Raw genomic sequence first — 25,848 nt, 5'->3', positions numbered from 1 at the left:
TTTCTGACATAAGATTTTGACAGACTTGATTCTGACATAAGATTTTTCATACATAAGATATTTTGACAGACAATATATATTTGTTTTTTTTTACTGACATTGGAAATCAAATCCTAGTTGAAAGTCATTTTTAAAACCCCTGGAAAATACTGCAGCCTAACATTTCACAAGATTTCACCTCAGGTCAAATAACTTTAACTGTTAGCACATTCAAATGTTTCAGACATAAGAAAACAAGTTTGACAGATCTTATGTATGAAACATATAAGTTAAAAATAGTGCTTGAATAAAGTTAAATGAAAGAATCAACATGTGTTTTTTCTTATGCACTTCATGATTTAAAGTTTTAAATGGCATATATTGGAACCAACAATGATTTTTAAAGTTTTTACAGCGATGTTCCTGACATAAGATTTATTGACAGACACTGAGCTTTAAAGCAAGATATTTGAAAGTGAAAAAAATATATATCACAGATGTTTTTGACTAAATAAAGTAACAGATTTGGAAACAGGGATGTTTGAATAACATGACTACACTAGTAAATACCAGTATACAAGTGTCAACATAAAGCATTGCAACACATAAACATTGTGTAAAAAAATGGGAGTTAATTCTGTCAAAACTTTTGCATTTTTTCAACTTGTTTTGATAATTTCTACTTTAAACAGAAACTATCATATCCAAAAATTATTTTTATAATTTCATCTATCATCATTATTCATCAAAACATTCACAGATTATCTTTCACATAACAGTAATTATTATTTTTATTTATTTATTCATTTTGACAGACATTTCCATTTTTTACATGGAATCTGCCATCTGACCTTAACCTCATTTTTATGGTTCAGTGATTATAGTTACGTTTTTGTGTTTTGGTCTGTTTTTCTTATATTGTATGCAATAGGTCTACTATATTTGGTGTATGGAATGATTGAAAGGTGTACATATCTAGCTGGCAGGTTTCATCTGACCTTGACCTCATTTTCATGGTTCAGTGGTCAAAGTCAAATTTTTGAGTTTTGGTCTTTTTTTCTAATACTAATTGCAATAGGTCAACCATATTTGGTGTATGGAAATATTTCATGATCTATTTGTCAGTCACGCAGGTTTTATTTGACCTTGACCTAATTTTTAGGGATCATTGCTCAGTGTTTTGGTCTGTACGCTATGTAAGTTGTAAACTATATGCAATACAATGCAATAGGTCAACTATATTTGTTGTATGAAAGAATTATTAGCTGTACATGCCTGCCTAGCATGGTTCATCTGACCTTGACATCATTTTAAGGGTTCAGTAGTCAATGTTTAGTTTTCTTGGTTAAGTTTATGTGACAGTTGTAATAAAGCTTTATATTTAGGTTTATCAACATAACATCAATGATTAGTAGAGAAGGCAAGACATTTTAGCGTGTGCACTCTTGTAAGTTCTGATGTAGATCTCAGAAATATTGTATATATACAATTATGAATTGATGGTAATGAGATTGTTACAGGTGCTATGGAAATTTGTTGACCACAATAAGTTCATTGCAAGGGGAGACAAGTTACAAGTCAGCGACGTAAATCATTATAAAATAGAGGTTCTACAAGGAGAGACTCCAGGTATGTAATAAAAGGGAGAAAGATCATGATTGTGTATTGTATTGTCTGTTTACAGGCATCTAAAAAAAATGGTTCATTTTTATTTGCCTTGACAAAAAAAGTCCTGGTGTATTGCATAATTTACATGTTAAATATAAAAAAAAATGTGGAATTATTGCCCATGAGACAACTCTCCACAAGAGACCGAATGACACAAAAAAAACAGCTTTAGGTCACTGTTCAGACTTCAACAATGAGCAAAGCTCATACAGCATATTTAGGTATAAAGCGCCCTGAAATCACAATTCAAATAAGAAAACTAACAGCCTAATTAAGGTACACAGAAATGAAAGAAAAGTTTTTTTTTAGGTTTATAAGAGGAACCACAAATGGTATATCTCACAGATATTAGCAATGGCATGTTTTATTTCAACCTAGATCATACATGTTATTTAGCATTTTGACCTCAGTCATAGTTTTCTGGCTGACAGCAACATACGTGTGCATGTACAGTTTGTTACTTGGTAGAACCAAGTGTTTAACCATTATCAAATTGAATTTGATTCAAATTTTCCTTAACACATATCAAACATATGATACATTTGACATAATGCTTAATCCTTATAATTTCTTATTTTATGTAGACTTATTTTATGTAGACTTATTTTATGTAGACTTATTTTATAAAGACTTATTTATAATTTGAATCTAATTGCAATGATCTATTATGATGAACTTCAAAGGTTTTTATTTTTTCATTTTTTCAGATCCACGTGCTTCCTATATTCTCCATATATTTAATTTAAAAACAGCTGATCAAGGATTTTATGAGTGTTCTGTTGATAAAACAAACCAGACTTTAACATACCAGCTTCAGATAACAGGTAGAGTAAATTACATAATAAAAAATTTAATTGCAAATTGTTTTAATTAATGAAGAATTAATGATAGCATAGTAACCAGATTTTATTGGTGAAGGAAGCCATAGTACTGGAGAGAACCACTGACATTACATTGCAATTTTTTGTCAAATACACCTGCCTTGAGCCAGATTCAAACTCACAACCTCTGTGTTTACAGACTAGTGATTATGGTAAAGGAACTACCTAAGACCACTCATTCACCTCGACCTCATGAATGAATTAAGATTATTTTTGACAGAATGATATTGAAACCTAAAACATAGGTTTGTATATATGGAGATTACTAATTAATGTGATTATTGTAATTCGAAAACAATCTAATTATCCAAATAATCAAGAAAACTTGAGTTCCTAGAAATGTTTCATAATCTTTGGATTGCTTGGGTGAAAGGGAACGATTTAATCTGAAGCTTAATAATGTTAAGCTGTAGTGAGTAAGCAATTTTTATACCACCGCTAAAATTGAAAATTTTTTGGTCGTATATTGGTATCACGTTAGCGTCACTCTAGCTTTCGTAAAAGTGTATAGAAATCTATGAAATTTTACACAAGGTTTATGACCACAAAAAAAGGTTGTAATTGATTTTGGGAGTTTTGGTTCTAACAGTTTAGGAATTAGGGGCCAAAAAAGGGCCCAAATAAGCATTATTCTTGGTTTTCGCACAATAATTTAAGTATAAGTAAAGAGAAATCAATTAAATTTAAACACAAGGTTTATGACCACAAAAGAAAGGTTGGGATTGTTTTTGGGAGTTGAGGGACCAAAAAGGGGCCCAAATAATATTTGGGACCAGTTATCAAATTGGCCCACATTGTGGCCTAAAGGGTCTAAAATTGAACATTATTTGATTTCATCAAAAATTGAATTCTTGGGGTTCTTTGATATGCTGAATCTAATATAAAAAAGAAGATATGGTATGATTGCCAATGAGACAACTATCCACAAAAGACCAAAATGACACAAATGTATTTAGATTTTGGATATTTGACCATAATAGGTTAAAAAAAATAATATTTTTTTAAGTTTAAGTTCTTAGACCACATTTATTCTGTGTCAGAAACCTATGTTGTGTCAACTATTTAATTACAATCCAAATTCAGAGGTGTATCAAGCTTAAATGATGTGTCCATACTTGCCTCAACATGCGCCTTGAGGAGCATCTGATCTATTCTACTGTGTAGCCACTTCCATTTTGCAGAAAGGAAAAATTTAATCAAAATTTCTTGGTTTCTGTGAAAGGAAATGATTTAATATTCAAGTTTTGGTTTGTAAGCTACATCTGCTGTGAAACAACTTCCTGTTTCCCATGACAATCAAGAAAACCTCCTTCAAACTTAACTTGGCTCCTTTTGAAGATGATGATTGGATGATTTGGTTTGGGACTGATCAGTTATGCTCTGATAAACATGTTACCTTATAAGGAATTCAAATAATTCATGTGTCTTAACACTAACTTTATTATTAGATTTACATAACATCTGTCTTTAAGAAAAAGGTATATAATAAACATATTTTTTTTCATTGCAGAAGCTCCAACATTGCCACCCCCACCTGCTGTACATAGTTATAACTTTACAGGTATTATAGATAATATGATGGCAATACATGTAACAAATAAAAAATAAATTGGTAGATTCAGGTGCTCAGGAATAGTAGGCAGTTCCTGCTGCTCCACTACTGGCACATGTAGTGATGCTTACAAACATATCTGGGGAAAAGTTACACTTAGTGATAAGTCATAATCAAAGGAGGCAAAAAGGGGGGGGGGGGGGGGGGCAAACCTTTTACTTATATTGAGAGAGAGCAAGTTTTAGCATACAATATTGTTACAAAAAAAATCAGAATTCTAACATAACGTCCTTCAAACGCTTTGAGTACACACCCGTGGTAAAATATGAATATATTTCATGGGCTGTTCCAATTGTACCCCCACTTCATATGTTTTTTTAATGAATGAGGGACTTGACGTCATTGAACAATGACGTCAGAATAGAAGCAATTTACGGGAAAATACACGCTTGTGAAACAAAAAATCATCACAACAAGGAAACGTTAACAAATGATGCTAAAATGAGTTATATTAGCCGTTTTTGTATTCATATGAGACATATAAGTACAATAATAATTAGATTCATCTAAAATTATCTAAATATGTTATTATAAATAGTTTAAGCATCATCATTTATTCAGTTTGCTCCGTTATTTTACGTCAATTTAATAGTGCGTTTATATATTGGAACGGCAAATAATGCCATCACCTAGAGCGCTTCGATCCAAAATAATTACCGTATTTGTCCTATTAGAATCGAAATAATTCATGGGGGCTTGAATATATCTAGATTTTACCACGGGTTGTCCCTTTATGGCAATATTTGTCATAAAGGGCCGACCCGTGGTAAAATCACGATATATTCAAGCCCCCATGAATTATTTCTTAAGTAACTTTGCAATATTTGTTTTAAAGATGTCAAAACCATTCATTCACTTCTATATGATATGATTAATAATTTATATGATAATAATTACATTAGATGTAAGTTTCATTATAATACGTTATTCTGATTGGCTAACATGTTATTCCGTAAACAATTGCATCAGACAATAACATTTATCATGCATGATGACACGAGGTCCCACAAAAAAGTGCACAGGTGAATAAAATAAAACTGGATAAAAATCGTGTTTTCATGATTTTAGCTAAAAAAATGTAATTATAAGTATTGAATACTTCTTTTTGAAACTTTATAGGGTTGTAAAAGCGTTGACCGTGCGTACATTTTTAGAATGAAGTGCTTCCGCGCTTCATACAAAATGTACTTCGGTCAACGCTTTTACCACCCAATAAATTTACAAAAAGAAGTATTCAATTCTTAAATGTAGGAGAAAATGCTAGGTGTTATTAGAATGTCACAATATAACTTTAAACATTTATTTTAGATTGCTGTGTCAAAGAGGGAGTGTCATCTGCCTGCCAGCCTGTATGTGATCCCTTTAATCAGCTATTACCAGCCAACTTTGACCCATTGATTGCATGTGCATTGGATCTTCCTAAACTTCTGAAATGTGGATCTGGTAATTTCAATGTCTAATCAATTGGTTCTCTGGTAGATTTATGAACTGTGAAATGATCTTTACTACTGGGGATTCATTATTATTCGTTGAATACCAATTTTCATGGTTTTCCTGGGTTCAGTTAATACACAAAAATTGATACCCATGAAAATAAATAAATCCACAGTACCTTGAAATTTGTTCACATATTTGTAATTTAGAATATTAGAATATGATTTTGAATAAAACATTCAATCGCAACTTGCCTGTATCAAACTTATCTATCACATAGAAAAACATTAAGATTATATATGCATTTCCTTGATATACATGATATAGTTAAAATGATTATAAGAGGGCTTTGAAAACCTGTTTTAAAATGGTTAAGGAACATTATAAAAGCAATTATTTTATCCATCCAACCAATTTGAATACAACTCTGACTCAAGTATACTTCAAAAATTCTATGAAGGAGAATATAAGGGCTGTTCCAGAAAATACTATGTCCCCCCCAGGGACTGCACTTTTTTTTAACCCCCACCACCCACAGAAATAAAATTTAATTAGAACAGCACTCCCTTTGCATTTTGGTATTTCAAATACAACCACCCACATAATATTTAAAAAAAATTGCCTTCCCTGGGGGGGACATAGCCCTAAAGAACAAATTCCTATTTTCTTTAATTCTGGCCTTTTTTTCATTTTATGATATACGATACAAAAGTGTGTTGTTCTTATAATATTCAGATATTTCTTAGTAATGACTACACTGCTCCAACAACTTTCAAGAAAAGGAATAAGTAATCATACCACATTTTATTTTTATAATGTTGCCCCATTCACCAATAATCTTCCTGTTCAAAAGGTTGCTCATTGTGAATGTTATTTTTTCTTGTTTTTAATTTCTTTTATATTTTGCTCATCCTCTTTCTAGTTGACCTTTTTAATATCTGCTTATTTGGTGTTTTTTTTAGATGGCAAAAACCATGCTCCTTGTTGTAAGAGGAGACTTCTTCCAGACATATGCCAGGATTTTTGTTTGGGGAAAGTTCCATCTAACTTAGAAGATCCTCATCTGGAATGTATAAACAAAACAATGGATATTATAGAATGTTACGAGGAAGGCCAAAGTAATTAATATAAATAAAATCTAGATTTGTAGTCAAAACTTTGACTGTAATAACATATATATATATACAGTGCAAGAAAAATTTGTAAAGCTTTTGCGTTTGGGAATTATAGATGTCTTATAGAGTTTTTAGCTCACCTGGCCCGAAGGGCCAAGTGAGCTTTTCCCATCACTTTGCGTCCGGCGTCCGTCGGCGTCCGGCGTCCGTCGTCGTTGTTAACTTTTACAAAAATCTTCTCCTCTGAAACTACTGGGCCAAATTGAACCAAACTTGGCCACAATCATCATTGGGGTATCTAGTTTAAAAATGTGTGGCCTGACCCGGTCAACCAACCAAGATGGCCGCCACGGCTAAAAATAGAACATAGGGGTAAAATGCAGTTTTTGGCTTATAACTCAAAAACCAAAGCATTTAGAGGAAATCTGATGTGGGGTAAAAATGTTTATCAGGTCAAGATCTATCTGCCCTGAAATTTTCAGACGAATCAGACAATCCGTTGTTGGGTTGCTGCCCCTGAATTTGTAATTTTGAGGAAATTTTGCTGTTTTGGGTTATTATCTTGAATATTATTATAGATAGAGATAAACTGTAACAGCAAATATGTTCAGCAAAGTAAGATTTACAAATAAGTCAACATGACCGAAATGGTCAGTTGACCCCTTTAGGAGTTATTGCCCTTTATAGTCAATTTTTAACCATTTTTCGTAAATCTTAGTTATCTTTTACAAAAATCTTCTCCTCTGAAACTACTGGGCCAAATTGAACCAAACTTGGCCACAATCATCATTGGGGTATCTAGTTTAAAAAATGTGTGGCCTGACCCGGTCAACCAACCAAGATGGCCGCCACGGCTAAAAATAGAACATAGGGGTAAAATGCAGTTTTTGGCTTATAACTCAAAAACCAAAGCATTTAGAGGAAATCTGACATGGGGTAAAAATGTTTATCAGGTCAAGATCTATCTGCCCTGAAATTTTCAGACGAATCAGACAATCCGTTGTTTGGTTGCTGCCCCTGAATTTGTAATTTTGAGGAAATTTTGCTGTTTTGGGTTATTATCTTGAATATTATTATAGATAGAGATAAACTGTAACAGCAAATATGTTCAGCAAAGTAAGATTTACAAATAAGTCAACATGACCGAAATGGTCAGTTGACCCCTTTAGGAGTTATTGCCCTTTATAGTCAATTTTTAACCATTTTTCGTAAATCTTAGTTATCTTTTACAAAAATCTTCTCCTCTGAAACTTCTTGGCCAAATTAATCCAAACTTGGCCACAATCATCTTTGGGGTATCTAGTTTAAAAAATGTGTGGCGTGACCCGGTCAACCAACCAAGATGGCCGCCACGGCTAAAAATAGAATATGGGGGTAAAATGCAGTTTTTGGCTTAACTCAAAAACCAAAGCAATTAGAGCAAATCTGAAAATGGTCAATTGACCCACTAAGGAGTAATTGTCCTTTATAGTCAATTTTTAACAATTTTCATAAAATTTGTAAATTTTTATTAACATTTTCCACTGAAACTACTGGGCCAAGTTCATTATAGATAGAGATAATTGTAAGCAGCAAGACTGTTTAGTAAAGTAAGATTTACAAACACATCACCATCACCAAAACACAATTTTGTCATGAATCCATCTGCTTCCTTTGTTTAATATTCACATAGACCAAGGTGAGCGACACAGGCTCTTTAGAGCCTCTAGTTTTGTTTACTCCTGTTGTAAACACAGTGAAATGAATTTACAATTCTATTTAGGTAGAAATATACAGCAAATTTCCTAACAATCAATAAAATTTGAATCTTAAGACACTTAGAAATACAGTCAACCCTGTGTAACATGTGTTAAGCAGTCATTCTTAGTAAGTATCAAGAGTTACCACTCAAGAGATGTGACCTGTAAAATGAGGCTCCAAAATCCTGATTCAAATATCGCTCTGCCCAGGATGTGGGCAAATAGTTTAAGTGTTTTCAATTAGTAGAGTTATCGTCTTTACAAGCAATGAAATCAATAATAGAATAACAATCCTCATTGTTCTGATAAACATCTGACTTCAAATATTTGTCAAATTAATGTATTTCGACGAAGTATTTTTTCCAAATTCTAAAATGTTGTCACTGATTAATTACAGATGTGTTGCCTTTACCACCAACATCAATATCAACTGTAGCAAATGCTAATGGATTTGTTGTGAACTGGCAGCCACCAATAAAGAATAAAGATTTGATTAAAGGCTTTTACATCCATTACAGATTGTCAGCAGATTCTACTTACAAAACTGTAAGAAATTTACCATTACCCATGATAATAATTCTTTGTTGTCATCTAAGTAAAACATGATAATTGTCACAAATACTAATAATACTTATAACAAAAAATAAATTGATTAAAGGGTACATATATAGATATAAAAGAAGAAAGAAATTAAAGAGTCCCTGTCCTTGGCTCAAGACTGCTTTATAAAGAAACACTTGGTTTATATAAATTTAAAGGGTAAGCCTACTAGGTTTACAGTATCAGACAGATTTGGAAATATAGGATTATCTACTGAGATGACATCAAAAGTTTAAAATGGAATATTTTATTATTTGCCTGATGATATTGATTTGATAATTGGTATATATAGTTTTATCGTGACAAGTTAATGGTCAAGTTTGAATTTTGTTCCAGTCTGATGATTTTATTTAGAGTTATGGTGCTTGGACTAAATAAACATTCACTCAAGTACCCTAACATGGCTTTGTTTTGAACTCATTGATTGTAAAGTAGCTATTCATCAGTTATCTTGTAGAAGAGGTTAGAAAGGGGTGGATACAAATTCCTTTATTAAAATAAAACATCATTCTTGATTCTGAAAAAATTAATCAATTAGTGTAAATCCTGAATTTTCAAAAAAATAAAGGCTTATTCCGGACATCCTTTAAAAGTTCCTTTATCTCCTCTTCCTTGTTAAAATATACATACACATTTGTTTTTAAAGATGTATTATTAAATGTTTCAATAATGCCTTTCAATTTTATAGAGCCAGAAAATTAAAAGAGAAATGACATCATCTTCAATAGGTGGATTATTGTCTAACAAGATCTACGTTATCTATATGTCATCATTCTCAGAGTATGGATCTAGTCAACCGTCAGAATTAATTACCCAGGCAACCTTAGGAGGTAAATATATACCGAACATTTCATAAGTCATTACCCAGGCAACCTTAGGAGGTAAAATATATACAAATCGCAATCAGAATTTATTACTTAGGCAACACTTAAGCAACCTTAGGAGGTAAAATATATACAAATCGCAATCAGAATTTATTACTTAGACAACCTTAGGAGGTAAAAATGTACAAATCACATTCAGAATTTATTACTTAGACAACCTTAGGAGGTAAATATGTACAAATCACAATCAGAATTTATTACTTAGACAACCTTAGGAGGTAAAAATGTACAAATCGCAATCAGAATTTATTACTTAAGTAACCTTAGGAGGTAAATGTGTACAAATCACAATCAGAATTTATTACTTAGACAACCTTAGGAGGTAAATATTTACAAATCGTAATCAGAATTTATTACTTAGGCAACCTTAGGAGGTAAATATTTACAAATCGCAATCAGAATTTATTACTTAGGCAACCTTAGGAGGTAAAAATGTACAAATCACATTCAGAATTTATTACTAAGACAACCTTAGGAGGTAAATATGTACAAATCACAATCAGAATTTATTACTTAGACAACCTTAGGAGGTAAATATTTACAAATCACAATCAGAAGTTATTACTTAGGCAACCTTAGGAGGTAAATATATACAAATCACAATCAGAAGTTATTACTTAGGCAACCTTAGGAGGTAAAAATGTACAAATCACAATCAGAATTTATTACTTAGGCAACCTTAGGAGGTAAATATGTACAAATCACAATCAGAATTTATTACTTAGACAACCTTAGGAGGTAAAAATGTACAAATCACAATCAGAATTTATTACTTAGACAACTTTAGGAGGTAAATATGTACAAATCACAATCAGAATTTATTACTTAGGCAACCTTAGGAGGTAAATATTTACAAATCACAATCAGAAGTTATTACTTAGGCAACCTTAGGAGGTAAATATTTACAAATCACAATCAGAAGTTATTACTTAGGCAACCTTAGGAGGTAAATATGTACAAATCACATTCAGAATTTATTACTTAGACAACATTAGGAGGTAAATATGTACAAATCACAATCAGAATTTATAACTTAGGCAACCTTAGGAGGTAAATATTTACAAATCACAATCAAAAGTTATTACTTAGGCAACCTTAGGAGGTAAATATGTACAAATCACAATCAGAATTTATTACTTAGGCAACCTTAGGAGGTAAATATTTACAAATCACAATCAGAAGTTATTACTTAGGCAACCTTAGGAGGTAAATATTTACAAATCACAATCAGAATTTATTACTTAGGCAACCTTAGGAGGAGAATATGTACAAATCACAATCAGAATTTATTACTTAGGCAACCTTAGGAAGTAAATATATACAAATCACAATCAGAATTTATTACTTAGGCAACCTTAGGAGGTAAATATTTACAAATCACAATCAGAATTTATTACTTAGGCAACCTTAGGAGGTAAATATTTACAAATCACAATCAGAATTTATTACTTAAGCAACCTTAGGAGGTACATATATACAAATCACAATCAGAATGTATTACTTAGGCAACCTTAGGAGGAGAATATGTACAAATCACAATCAGAATTTATTACTAAGGCAACCTTAGGAGGTAAATATGTACAAATCACATTCAGAATGTATTACTTAGGCAACCTTAGGAGGAGAATATGTACAAATCACAATCAGAATTTATTACTTAGGCAACCTTAGGAGGTAAATATTTACAAATCACAATCAGAATTTATTACTTAGGCAACCTTAGGAGGTAAATATATACACAACACAAAAATGCTCTGCTTACAACCAATAATAGATAAATCAATGAAACAATACAAGTATGAAACAATACAAGTATGAAACAATACAAGTATGAAACAATACAAGTATGAAACTATACAAGTATGAAACTATACAAGTATGAAACAATACAAGTATGAAACAGTACAAGTATGAAACAATACAAGTATGGAACAATACAAGTAAGAAACAGTACAAGTATGAAACAATACAAGTATGAAACAGTACAAGTATAAAACAATACAAGTATGGAACAGTACAAGTATAAAACAGTACAAGTATGAAACAGTACAAGTATGAAACAATACAAGTATGAAACAGTACAAGTATGAAACAATACAAGTATGAAAACGTACAAGTATATGAAACTAAACAAGTATGAAACAGTACAAGTATGAAACAGTACAAGTATGAAACAGTACAAGTATGAAACAGTACAAGTATTGAACAGTACAAGTATGAAACAATACAAGTATGAAACAATACAAGTATGAAACAATACAAGTATGAAACAATACAAGTATGAAACAGTACAAGTATGAAACAATACAAGTATGAAAACGTACAAGTATATGAAACTAAACAAGTATGAAACAGTACAAGTATGAAACAGTACAAGTATGAAACAGTACAAGTATAAAACAGTACAAGTATGGAACAGTACAAGTATGAAACAATACAAGTATGAAACAATACAAGTATGAAACAATACAAGTATGAAACAATACAAGAATGAAACCGTACAAGTATGAAACAGTACAAGTATGAAACACTACAAGTATGAAACTATACAAGTATGAAACAATACAAGTATGAAACTATACAAGGAAGTCAGAGTAACCTAATTATTACAGTGGTAGAAAATCATCTGTTGATTCAAAGTAATGTAAAATTAGAGACTTAATATTTGTATGGCATTGAGGAAAAATATCAAACATTAAAAGTTTAAAACAGTAAGGATGATTGATACTAGCAGAGGTCAAAAATCAAATGTTCTTAAAAATAAAAATTGAAATCTTGTTTTTATTAGAAAATAAAATCCTTCAGATGTCCACAACAGTCAAGTCTGATATCATTATTTATTGCCTTGGCTGATCTTGTCATTAATATTTTAGAGTTGAGCTTCAGTCTTTCCTTAAAAGATTTGAATGCAGTATGCAGAGATTGAATCTTGTGTGAAAAGGCCATTTTTAAAGCTGAAGTATTAATTCAAAAGTAATATTAACATGATTTCAGTGATTGAATTTATTTATTGTTTATGGTAATTTTTAAATTATAATACAATTTAAAGTCAAAATGTAATACAAATAATTGATTTATTTATATTTTAGGCCAAACACCTATAGAACAGAACTATAATATACAAGGTAATAACATAAAATAGCCCTTTCAAGAAAATAATTTCCAAAGCCTAATTTTGACTCTCGAATATTGTTTGGTACAAGCTATTCCCTTTTATAAGCATATCTCTTGTATGGATACAACATATATTAAAACATTTCTATTGTACTGTACCTGCAAATTGGCAAAACATAATATCTTGTTTTGAATATTTAGAAAAGTATCTTGTTTTGAACATTTAGAAAAGTATCTTGTTTTGAACATTTAGAAAAGTGTCTTGTTTTGAACATTTAGAAAAGTATCTTGTTTTGAACATTTAGAAAAGTATCTTGTTTGAACATTTAGAAAAAAGATTTTAGTTTTATATATCACTTTGCTCAAATTAATAATGCATGCAACCCCACTACATTTTCTGGAACTATATATACGGTGTACTCATACTAATGTGAGTTTCACACCTAAGCTAACACAAGCTATGGGATATAAAATATGGAAGATTTTCAATTCTATATACTGCAAACAAACTTATTTTCGCGAGCGATTTATTTTCGTGACTTTCGCGAGTAGAAAAATAACGCGAATATAAATCGTCGCGAATATGTCAGTTTTTTATCTTTCCTTAATAAACTTCATAAAGTAAATCAGATAATCGCGAAATTAAATAGCCGCAAAGAGGTCAAGAAAGGGTAAAACGCGAAATAAAGTATCCGCGAAAATAAGTTGGTTTACAGTAATTTACATATCCATTATTTAAGGGGGACTACTTTTTGATATTAAGACCGGCCCAGATCAGTACATTGTGGTGAATCAGCAATTATATAAATCACTTTTACTACATACAGAAGAATCAGAATGTATACAACTACTTCAAGAATAAGCAAAATCCATATTGTATAACCTGTATAATAAATATAAAATTAGATCTCTATCATGCTTCTTACTAGCAGTGTCTTGGGATATGTTCATGTTTGAATGTAACCATATTTGAACTAAATCTGTTCAATTTCCAAATTATTATTGAAATACTAGCAGCTTATCATAAGTGTAGTCACACCAAAAAAACTGTTTATTAATGTAATTTGTCTTATGTTTACAGAAACAGCATTTATCAAAAAATCTCATAAAGATAAAGATCTTTAATTGAAAAATATGTAATTCAAATTATAAAAACAGCTGTTTCTTGATTATGTGATTGAAGACCACAATGCATATTTCTACAAGATACAGGTCAAGTTTAAATTTTGGTGGAATCACTTTAATCGTTCTTGAGTTAGGACCTTTACATTTTTTTCTAACAGTCCTCTAACTTTAGTTTGCTTAAACCAAATGCCATGAAACTTTTACACAAATAAACTCATCATAGATACCAGGATTAAAATTTTATATCTACGCCAGATGCGCTTTTTGTCTGCATAAACTCATCAGTGATGCTCGAATCAAAAAATGTTTAAAAGGCCAAATAAAGTACGAAGTTGAAGAGTATGGGGACAACAAATTCCTAAAAGTTTTACCAAATACAATGGCTTAATACCATAAAAAATAGATCAAGTATGAATATTGGTATTGTCACTCAGACCGTTCTAGAGTTATGCCCCTTTACAGTTTCCGTCCACTAATTTAAGGATGTTTGCTTGTCTGTTTTGGAATTTTGTCTGATTTTTGGAATTTTCTGGTTTTATGCATTTTAATGCCTTAAAAATTTGCTCACTTGACCCCTAATTTTTTTAAATATTTATTTATGAAATGCACATTTATACCCGTAGGGGTTGAAAGCATATATATACAAACAATACAATACAATATACACAATGGAAAATTCATTAACATATTAAACATCATAAATCTTTTACTGTACATGTATGATTATAAGCCATCTGTTAAAGTCTTATAAAATATTTTAGTTTTTGGGGACTTAAACTTGTAAACGATAAATCTATGAAAAATCCAGAGAGAATATTTTCCCCAAAAAATTTCAATGGCTAATATCTCGAAAAAAGCACATTGACATATTTTTTATTTTTGCTCTTTTGGTTCCTTTATTTAATCCCCAATCAATATACAAGTGTTATGAAAGGTTGTTATTTTGAAACTGAGTAACAAACTTTCTTAAGTTAGCCTCAACTAAATGTTGTGATACTAATACCTTTATATGATATGCAAGCGGGGACATTATCCGTGTCCCATATACGCATTCCCCATTTATTTCATAAAATAAAAACATCACAGCGGTTTATTTTTATAATTTCTTTGTGCATTTCAGTTTGTTGTGACAAGGCAAAGATACCAACGAATTGTAAACAGAGTCTGTGTAAAAGTAATGTGTTTGAAGACCTTGACCCTGCAGTAATCTTCAGTTGCTATGGATACCTGGATGAGATGATGAAATGTGTTACAGGTATGTTACCTGGTAAACCATGCTAGCTATTATATTTTTAGCTCATCTGGTCCAAAGGGCCAAGTGAGATTTTCTCATCACTTTGCGTCATTGGCGTCTGTCATCCATCTTTGGGGTATCTAGTTTAAAAAATGCGTCTGGTGACCGGGCCAACCAACCAACCAAGATGGCTGCCATTGCTAAAAATAGAACATAGGGGTAAAATGCAATTTTGGCTTATAACTCAAAAACCAAAGCATTAAGAGCAAATCTGACATGGGTTTAAGTTGTTTATCAGGTCAAGATCCATCTGCCATGACAATTTCAGTTGAATCGGACAACCTGTTGTTGGGTTGCTGCCTATGAATTGGTAATTTTAAGAAAACTTTGCTGTTTTTAGTTATTATCTTGAATATTATTATAGATAGAGATAAACTGTGAACAGCAATAATGTTCAGCAATCAGTTGACCCCTTTAGGAGTAATTACCCTTTATAGTCAATTTTTAACAATTTTTGGTAAATCTTAGTTATCTTTTAGAAAAACCTTTTCCTCTGATATACTACTGGGCCAAATTAATCCAAACTTAGTCCAAATTATCTTTGGGGTATCCAGTTTAGAAAATGTGTCAGGTGACCTGGCCATTCAACAAAGATGGCTGCCACAGCTAAAAATAGAACATAGTGGTAAAATGCAGTTTTTGGCTTATAACTCAAAAACCAAAGCATTTAGAGCAAATCTGACACAGGATAAAATTGTTTATCAGGTCATAATCTATCTGTCTTAAATGGTCAATAAGGTCAACTCCGCCTAAGGAGTTATTGTCATCTGAGGTCAAACCGATAGTTAATCAGATGGCGTCTGAACTAAAATACACATGAAACGAACCTACACATTATCTACCCCATTCTCTGTAAAGTGTTTATTTTAGACTTTTTGTAGTTTTGATAAATGTTTTACATTATCATATATCAAATATGAGAGTTTTAGTCATATTGGTGACCACGAATTTGACAGCTAGTGCCCCTTTAAGGTTCAAATACATTGTAGCTTGGTTATTCTAGCATTATCTCCATACTATATTATAAGATACAAGTCAAGTACGACATCAATATACAAATATATATCTTTATACAGTAATATTATTATTTCAACAATAATTTTTCTAGTGACAGTGAAAAATTATGTAATTTTCAGGGGAGAGAAACCACACAGGCTGTTGTCAAAGAAATGGTATTTCTGATGAATGTCTTGGATTTTGCTCAGGAAATATGCCTTCATTAGACAATAACTTATCCAAGTGTATGATTAAGTTACCATTAATAGAAGCATGTGTCAGAGAAGGACTTGGTATGTATTTGTACAATTAAACTTAAGATATAACTTTCAAATAGATATAGGAAGATGTGGTATGTTGAGTGCCAATGAGACAACTCTCCTCCAAGTAACAATTGATAAAAGGTAAAGTTTACTAAGTGCTATTTCAGGGGGAAAAGTATGGGAGGGTTAGATACAATATCAAATCTATCTCTTTTGGTAACTTGGTGTAAGTAAATTAAAATTATGGGTGGTGGAGTATTTTTTTTTAAAGTGGATTTTTACCAAACTTGGTCAAGCTTATGTTTTTAATAATTTTTGTTGAGCCAGTAATTAAAAGCAAAAGTAGGCAAGACATAGGGTTTCACTGAACCCTTACACATTTTTTAAAGAAGTTTACCAGCTCTTGACTAGTCATTTGTCCATTTGGTAAGACATGTCTTGCTGCGTTATGTATTAGTATTATAGATATCATGTCAAGCCTATCAGTGGCATTATATTAATGAATGTCACAAATATGATCAATAAATTGATATTAAAGTTTGTATATAAAACTCTATTGTTTCTTTCGTAATATTAGAAAAATGTATAAAATGATTTTGTTTGCTTCTCATATGCTAATCGTGTTTTTTAGCTCACCTGGGCCAAAGGGCCAAGTGAGCTTTTCCCATCACTTTGCGTCCGTCGTTGTTAACTTTTACAAAAATCTTCTCCTCTGAAACTACTGGGCAAAATTTAACCAAACTTGGCCACAATCATCATTTGGGTATCTAGTTTAAAAAATGTGTCAGATGACCCAGTCAACCAACCAAGATGGCCACCAAGGGTAAAAGTAGAACATAGGGGGAAAATGCAGTTTTTGGCTTATAACTCAAAAACTAAAGCATTTAGAGTAAATCTGACGGGGTAAAATTGTTCATCAGGTCAAGATCTATCTGCCCTGAAATTTTCAGATGAATCGGACAACCCGTTGTTGGGTTGCTGCCCCTGAATTGGTAATTTTAAGGAAATTTTGCTGTTTTTGGTTATTATCTTGAATATTATTATAGATAGAGATAAACTGTAAATAGCAATAATGTTCAGCAAAGTAAGATTAACAAATAAGTCAATATGACGGAAAAGGTCAGTTGACCCCTTTAGGAGTTATTGCCCTTTATAGTCAATTTTTAACCATTTTTCCGTAAAACTTAGTAATCTTTAACAAAAATCTTCTCCTCTGAAACTACAAGGTCAAGTTAATTATAGATAGAGATAATTGTAAGCAGCAAGAATGTTCAGTAAATTAAGATGTACAAACACATCACCATCACCAAAACACAATGTTGTCATGAATCCATCTGAGTCCTTTGTATTATATTCACATAGACCAAGGTGAGCGACACAGATTCTGTTGAGCCTCTAGTTTGTTGTTGGTAATTTGCATAGAATTGAAAGATTTGTTGGTTTTTTTTTTGGTTGTGTAGCAACCATTCCAGGTCCTCCTGGGAATATTAAGTTGACTGAGGTAACTACAACCACTGCAACACTAAGCTGGGATCCACCAAGTACTAGCGCCAATGTAACTCAGTACATTGTTTCTTACCTTGAACATAGTCTGAGGGATAGAGTGAAAACACCAAATCAGGTATACAAACTTTACAATAGAACTTGGCAATAAAATTCAATAGAAGCTGATGAAAATTACTATAAAAAATCTCCCCTGATAAAACATTAATAATGACTTGTAAAAATTGTATAGAAAATAGGAGAATAAAGAAGTATTGCTGTTTTAATTAGTATTTCCTTTAATTCTGATATATTTTTTCGAGACTGCAACTTTTGTTGCAGAAAGCTTGACGTAGGAATAGTGATCATTATAAGCGGCATTATATAATTCTTAAAAGCTTTATATTTCAGAAGGTGGAAGACCTGGATGCTTCATACTTTGGATATGGATGCCTCATGTGATGAAGTTTCTGTCAGTCACATATCCAATGTCCTTGACCTCATTTTCATGGTTCAGTGACTACTTGAAAAAAAAGTTCAGATTTTTTGTAATATTAAATTCCCTCTTATTATTAATAATAGGATAACTATATTTGGTATGTGCGTACCTTGCAAGGTCCTCATGTCCGTCAGACAGTTGTCACTTGACATCTACCTCTTTTTTATGGATCAGTGAACAAGGTCAAGTTTTGGTGGTCAAGTCCATATCTCAGATATGAAAGGACTGTAAGGTGTACATTTCCAACTGGCAGGTGTCATCTGACCTTGATCTCATTTTCACGGTTCATTGATTATGCAGTGTTAAGTTTTTGTGATTTGGTCTATTTTGCTTAAACTCTAAGTAATAGGTCAACTATAATTGTTGTATGGAAGCATTGTTAGCTGTATATGTCTGCCAGGCATGGTTCATCTGACATTGACCTCATTCTCATGGTTCATTGGTCTTTTTTTAGTTATCTTGGTTAATGTTAAGTTTATGTGACAGTTGTAATAAAGCTTTATTCTTAGGACTATCAACATAATATCAATGATTAGTAAAGAAGGCGAGACATTTTAGTGTGTGCACTCTTCTGTATTATTCTCAGTGTTGATGCCTTGTAACTCTTTCTTTTAAACTATTTCTGGTTTGACCTATTTATTGTTTTTGCATTGTTTGCATTCTATTAAATAAACCACACTTTCTGTCTTTTTTTTCACTTACTAAATCCGGGTTTTTACATCTGCAACTCTTTCTAAACCAGTGCCACATACAGTTAATTACTGTCGACATCCCTGTCATCAAGCTATACTGGACTATGTTGTCTTGTGTTATCTTCTTTTAGGGAATATCATGTAACTTCACATGAATATATATAGACCTTTAGCATAAAATAATAGTATCAAACATTTATATAACTACAGAATACTACAGACAATACTACAATCCAGCTGACTGGGCTGACCCCAAACACAGAATATGACCTTACAATTATATCAGCTAATGATGCAGGACAGAGTTTGATGTCACCAGACATTGCATTTCTCACTTTTGGTAAGGCATAACACAATAGATTGGATACCAGTCAGAAAGTCTTCCCAGATCAGTATTGGAAAATTTATAGAATAAAAAAGAAATGACAAAAAAGTCAGCACCTTACCATGGAACAAATAATTGTTTTTAATGAGATATTGATTTAGTGAACAGCATCACACTACACATTTAGCAATGTCATTCTGAGTTCACAGTGGAACACCTCATAACAAGCAACAACATCTAATTTAACCCTGATAAAGTGAACAAAAACACATTACCATATCATAACTGATACAATAGCAACACAACAAACATAAGCAATGATACCAGAAATTAGACAACCAAACTTCCCCCTGTCAGCATATTCCAGCAACAGAAACAGAGGAATAATTAATAATACAGGCTAAACAAGTGACATCAAATTAAACATTTAAAAGTAAACATTGATACAACACACCAACAGAGACTAGAAAATGAACATTATTGTCATTAATCTAGATGTTTCTCATATATGATTATGAACCTTATGCAATATGTCTTAAATAAATAATAAATTTTTATAACATCCTTGCCAAATGTTTGTATATTTCAGATATATTACCTTCAGCACTTCCTATAACACCTTCACCAGGACCTATTTTGCCTTATAACCTGACTGGTATGTAAATTATGGAGTAACTGCAAAATGAACAATAACCTTGATGTTAAGTTAATATGTCACATTTGTTGATGTTCATCTTGAACAACTAAGATGGTATTTGGCTTTAATTTGGCATCATAAACTGTTTGACATTTTATTGAATGGAGAGCTGACAGCTGAAACACTGAATACAGTTACAGGGGAGATAATCACATTTGTACAGTTACAGGGGAGATAATGATATTTGTACAGTTACAGGGGAGATAATGACATTATGGACTTTGTCAAAATGATTTAAATCATTAGCTTGAAACAAGTACGTGGACCCATCTGATCTAAAAATTGTATTTAGCTTGACTATAAATAATGATTATTTGAACTATTGTTTAGGAAATAATTGATGCAAGCTATACTTTATTGTTTTTTTAACATAGGTAGGCATTATATTCCTGATTATTTTTGTCAAGCAAACAACTGGCAATGTGATTTTTCAGAGGGAGGTGTTTATACAGCCAGCATGAATGGCTGTCATATCTAGGTCAAATTTGTCAATTTTGAACTGAAAAACATTACTGTCATAATAAATGAATTAGTAACAACTTGTGCATCATTTAAGAGTTTGACAGTGTTTTGAATTAATAAAATATATTAAATGCATGCTAATTTGATAAAAATCATTATCACTTTTATCTGTATTTTTCCTTTGATCTTCTTTTGTTATAATTTTCATACACTTGAGTCGAGTGAGAATGAAAACTATCGCTAGTTTCTAAGGTCCTTAGCATCAGATTATTAATCCATATCCACATGCTAGAGTGTTGGCCACTCAGAAAAGTTTAGCCGGAACTATTTAAAAAAAAGTTATTGGATGGATTCGCTGAAAAGTCAACAGATATTTACAATATTAGGTCAATGTTGGGAAAATATAAACTTTTTTCCTATGAGGCTGAGAAACTGGACGAGGTTCTACTAAGCATTTCTCCCGTTTTGCATCCTGTACAAAAAAGTTTATATTTTATTGACATTGACCTAATATTGTTTTTATACTGTAACTTATTAATACATTACTGATAGCTTTTTGTCGAGCCTTCGACTTTAGTCGAAAAAGCGAGACTTAGCAATCCTACATTCCGTCGTCATCGTCTGCTGCATCCACAAATATACACTCTGTGGTTAAAGTTTTTGAAAATTTAATAACTTTCTTAAACTATACTGGATTTCTACCAAACTTGGACAGAAGCTTGTTTATGATCATAAGATAGTATCCAGAAGTAAATTTTGTAAAAATCAAATTCCATTTTTTCTGTTTTTTACTTATAAATGGACTTAGTTTTTATGCGGGGAAACATTACATTCACTCTGTGGTTAAAGTTTTTAAAATTTGAATATCTTTCTTAAACTATACTTGATTTCTACCAAACTTGGACAGAAGCTTGTATATGATCATAAGATAGAATACAGAAGTTAATTTTGTAAAAAAAAAATCTGTTTTTTCTGTATTTTCATTATATATGGGCTGAGTTTTTCTGCGGGGAAAACTTGCATTCACTCTGTGGTTAAAATTTTTAAAATTTGAATTTCTTTCTTAAACTATACTGAATTTCTACCAAATTTGAACAGAAGCTTGTTTATGATCATAAGATAGTATCCAGAAGTAAAGTTTGCAAAAATAAAATTCCATTTTTTCTGTTTTTTACTTATAAATGGACTTAGTATTTATGCAGGGAAACATAACATTCACTCTGTGGTTAAAGTTTTTAAAATTTTAATAACTTTCTTTAACTATCCTGGGTTTGTACCAAACTTGGACAGAAGCTTGTTTATGATCATAAGATAGTATCCAGAAGTAAATTTTGTAAAAATCAAATTCCATTTTTTCTGTATTAAACTTGTAAATGGACTCAAGGTTTTCTGCCAGGAAACAACACATTCACTCTCTGGTTAAATTTTTTGAAAATTGAATGACTTTCTTATACTATTTTAAATTTGTACCAAGCTTAGACAAAAGCTTGTTTATGATCAAAAGCTAGTATCTAGAAAGGAAATTTTGTTTATATTTGGTACCTGTGTATCTGTATTTTACTTATAAATGGACTTAGTTTTTCTTCCAGTTAACATTACATTTTTACCAAACTTGGACAGAAGCTTCTTACAATCAATAGATAGTATCAAGAGGAATATTTTTATTGATTGTTTTCCTCATTTTTGTTGAGCCTGGGAGTTACAGCAAAAGTAGGCGAGACACTGGGTTCTTTGGAACCCTTACACATTTTTAAATTGTAACACACATGTCAAACTTATCTTCATCCCTTAATGGACCCTGTTTGTGGAGAAAGTTTTTCATGATAAAATTAACATTATATGAAAAATAGCTATGTTTCTTGTTTAGGAAATAAACACAGCTATAGTTGCTGTATAAAAGATGATTTCTCATAAGACGTTTTAATATTTTACTGTAAATTTAATAATTCATTAATTTATAGTTAATAAATGTAATCAAATCATGTTTTTAACCAATAAAAAATGTCTATTCTACATAAATCTACTACAAATGATTGTCAGTCTGCATTTTTTTTCTGCCTACATGTATATTTCTTTGAGTGCTTTGAAAATACATTCCCTATGCTCAGTCATTGACGCATCAGAATAGGACTCAGGTTTCGACCTAAATACAAACGCTTCAAACCATAGAAAACTTTGGATATCAGAAAAATTTATGCACACAATTTGAAAAATTTTCACTTGACATTCTAAATATCAATTACTGGACATTTAGTAAATTAAATCAAACTACTGAAACTAAAAACAAGAAGTCACACAACTCAAAATATTAATTAAACATCCTATTGACCACCTAACATTGACTTTAAAACGGTGAAAATAGTGTTTGCCATAATTGAACATGCTGGATGATCAGTTAAAAAAAATGTTTTTTTAAATGAATGAACAAGCTGTGCGATTACATATTATTTCAAATAAGCCTGCGCCAAAAAATAGTACCAAAAAAAGAAAATGTATTATCATCTTAGAAGAAGTATTTTTTGCTGGAATTTGTATTAATTGATATTTGAAACTACACATAATAGCGATAAATAGATTATTTATGTTTTTTTAAACAAGATGTGTGTAAATTTTCATTCTTAACGCTGTTGCCCTTCAATGAGATGAGAATGAGAAAATGCATCTCGTTTAAAAAAACATAAATAAACTTTAATAATTCTGCAATAATCAATATACGCATGTGCAAACAAATATTGGATTTATCATGTTTCAGGTCAAAGATTTTGATCAAGCTAGTTTCCATATGAAGGATGTCCTATTTCCATTGTGTTTTTCACTTCAGGTTAAATATAGTACTATGTTATAAAATTGATTGTTTTGCCTTTATATTTTACAGAATGCTGTATACAGAAAAGCCTTAGAAAAGATTGTTTGAAATTATGCAACTATGATTTTATAATTAGTGCTTCTACTACAGACTTGTATACTATAGCACTGGCATGCAGTAATGATTTTGATAAAGTGATATCATGTGGTGCAGGTATGTAGGACAAATCATCACCAACACAGGTGAATAATATCTGTTGTGAGAAAACCTTCATTAAACTACCATAAGTTTGGCAGCTAATTAAAGAGGGGGGATAGGAGGGGTCCTGATCCCGAAATCCCGGACTAAAAAAAACGAAATCCCGAGGTCCCGAATTTAAATATAGTAAATCGTGACACCCTAAATCCAAAAAAAAACGATTCCCGGATCCCGAAAGTGTCAATCCCGAAATCCCAAGCTAAAAAACACCCGATCCCGGAGTCCCGATAAAGGTCCTATCTCCCCTCATTAAACTGAACCTTATTGATCACTATATACAGTCAAACCTGCTTTATCAAAAACCTGTTTTGAACAACAATCTGCTGTTAAGTTTTCAAGCCCCCACAAAAGATTCCCTATATTGTTTAACTGTTATCGACTGAGTTTAGATAATTGATTATCAAAAGTTCAAAAATCAGGACGTCTATTACATATCCAAAGATTGCCTATTCATTTTTGTAGCCTATGACCTGTGTTGAGGAGAAAAAGTCAGGTCTTAACACAGACTTTTTCAACTGAAATTAAGTATTTAGAGGATTTTTTCAATATTCAATAAGATACATTAGTCTAGTATTGAAAAATCTTGAGTGACCTGGTAAATTCATGGTCACATCTGCAAAATACAAGTCAGTTGATAGGTATGGTGATCTGTCAAGATACTGTGGAAACTTTTATCATTTATATGAATCTTAATGTTTTTGCTAATACTATAATATCATTGATTGAGTACATCAAATATTTAGCACTTGCTCAAATTTATGTTTTTCTGTATGTTATAATCTAAGGATAATGTTTTAGATGGTAGAGACCACACCCAGTGTTGTAGAGAGAGACAGATTCCAAAGAACTGTCTCAATGTGTGTAAAGGAGATATGAATAATGCAGATATTTTGTGTGCATTCCAGGCACCACAAATTACTCAGTGCTTTGTAGAAGGCATAGGTAAGTTGTAAGAATTATGAAACTTTATTAATGAGCAAGAAAAGGTGTGCGAACATAAGGATTTTTAAAAACCATTGTGAAAGGTAAAACATTGAAGCAGATTTAACATTTTAATACGTATAAATACAAATAATTAAACATTATTTTTCTTGAGGCTGACAAAAATAGTGTTATGCAAATTTAATTATTTTTATGCCCCCACTGTAGAGGTGTGTATACCTTGACCATCCATCAGTATGTCCACTGGTCCTGCATTTCCTGAATGTCACATCCTTTGCATATGTCCCCAAAATTGGTTCCCATACTCTAGCTTTACATGCTTTAGTTTGCCTCATCTAAATGTTATAAAGGAGTAGGTTCAGTAAGACCTCTTTTTGGCCCCAAAATATAGCAGTTTTACAAAATTGTTAAAATTTAAACTTTGTTTTAGTTATTGGATAGTAGAATGGTTGTGCTACATAAATATGGGCTGTTTTTGACAATACAATGCACATAAATTGGGTACTAGCACCATGAAGTCGTGCTAAATTACTGAAATCTTCACAATTTCAGCATTTTAGTTAAATTTTAGACGGTTTCCGGGTAAAACGAAAGTGGCCACATTCGTGTTCATCCAAAATATTGAAATAGAAATTGTAATTGATGATAATACATAACATATGTAAAGATTGAGGATGAACACGGATGCGGCCACTTAAGTTTTTGACAAAAACCATCGGAAAAGTGACGTTTTTTCGCATATTTGGTAGATTTTTCATATTTGAGCTTGAGTCAGATCGTTTTTAATGACTAAATAAGTTAAAATCTGCACATAAATTAATTGAACCATATGAAATAGACACTTAAGTGTTTAAAAAGTGGTGAAAATCTTTCGTCAGATGAAACTTAAATTTGAGGCCAAAATCGGTCCTTACCGGACCGGACCTACTCCTTTATACAAAAGGCTTAAAAAATATATTTCCATAAAACACAGATCAAGTT

The 25,848-nt window shown here is 31.5% G+C and overlaps 2 protein-coding genes across 3 annotated transcripts in view; both read left to right on the top strand.

The window, feature by feature from the left end:
• The window catches only part of LOC134724603 (prostaglandin reductase-3-like), a 219,608-nt gene that overhangs the window by 44,536 nt on the left and 149,224 nt on the right, over positions 1 to 25,848 (top strand). The window lies entirely within an intron of this gene.
• LOC134724601 (Ig-like and fibronectin type-III domain-containing protein 2) overlaps positions 1 to 25,848 on the top strand; it is an 89,703-nt gene that overhangs the window by 16,547 nt on the left and 47,308 nt on the right. For both annotated transcript variants that reach the window (XM_063587721.1, XM_063587720.1), the window contains exons 4-18: positions 1,500 to 1,608; positions 2,355 to 2,471; positions 4,039 to 4,089; positions 5,449 to 5,583; positions 6,537 to 6,692; positions 8,826 to 8,974; positions 9,717 to 9,858; positions 13,002 to 13,037; positions 15,272 to 15,406; positions 16,582 to 16,734; positions 18,165 to 18,325; positions 19,588 to 19,717; positions 20,292 to 20,357; positions 23,737 to 23,880; positions 24,724 to 24,867. In XM_063587721.1, the coding sequence (XP_063443791.1) occupies positions 1,500 to 1,608; positions 2,355 to 2,471; positions 4,039 to 4,089; positions 5,449 to 5,583; positions 6,537 to 6,692; positions 8,826 to 8,974; positions 9,717 to 9,858; positions 13,002 to 13,037; positions 15,272 to 15,406; positions 16,582 to 16,734; positions 18,165 to 18,325; positions 19,588 to 19,717; positions 20,292 to 20,357; positions 23,737 to 23,880; positions 24,724 to 24,867 (1,828 nt within the window). The remainder of the gene's footprint in view (positions 1 to 1,499; positions 1,609 to 2,354; positions 2,472 to 4,038; positions 4,090 to 5,448; positions 5,584 to 6,536; positions 6,693 to 8,825; positions 8,975 to 9,716; positions 9,859 to 13,001; positions 13,038 to 15,271; positions 15,407 to 16,581; positions 16,735 to 18,164; positions 18,326 to 19,587; positions 19,718 to 20,291; positions 20,358 to 23,736; positions 23,881 to 24,723; positions 24,868 to 25,848) is intronic.

The sequence above is a fragment of the Mytilus trossulus genome, chromosome 7, assembly GCF_036588685.1.
Source record: "Mytilus trossulus isolate FHL-02 chromosome 7, PNRI_Mtr1.1.1.hap1, whole genome shotgun sequence".
In the NCBI taxonomy this organism is placed as follows: Eukaryota; Metazoa; Mollusca; class Bivalvia; order Mytilida; family Mytilidae; genus Mytilus; species Mytilus trossulus.
This window is presented reverse-complemented; position numbering and strand designations above follow the sequence as displayed.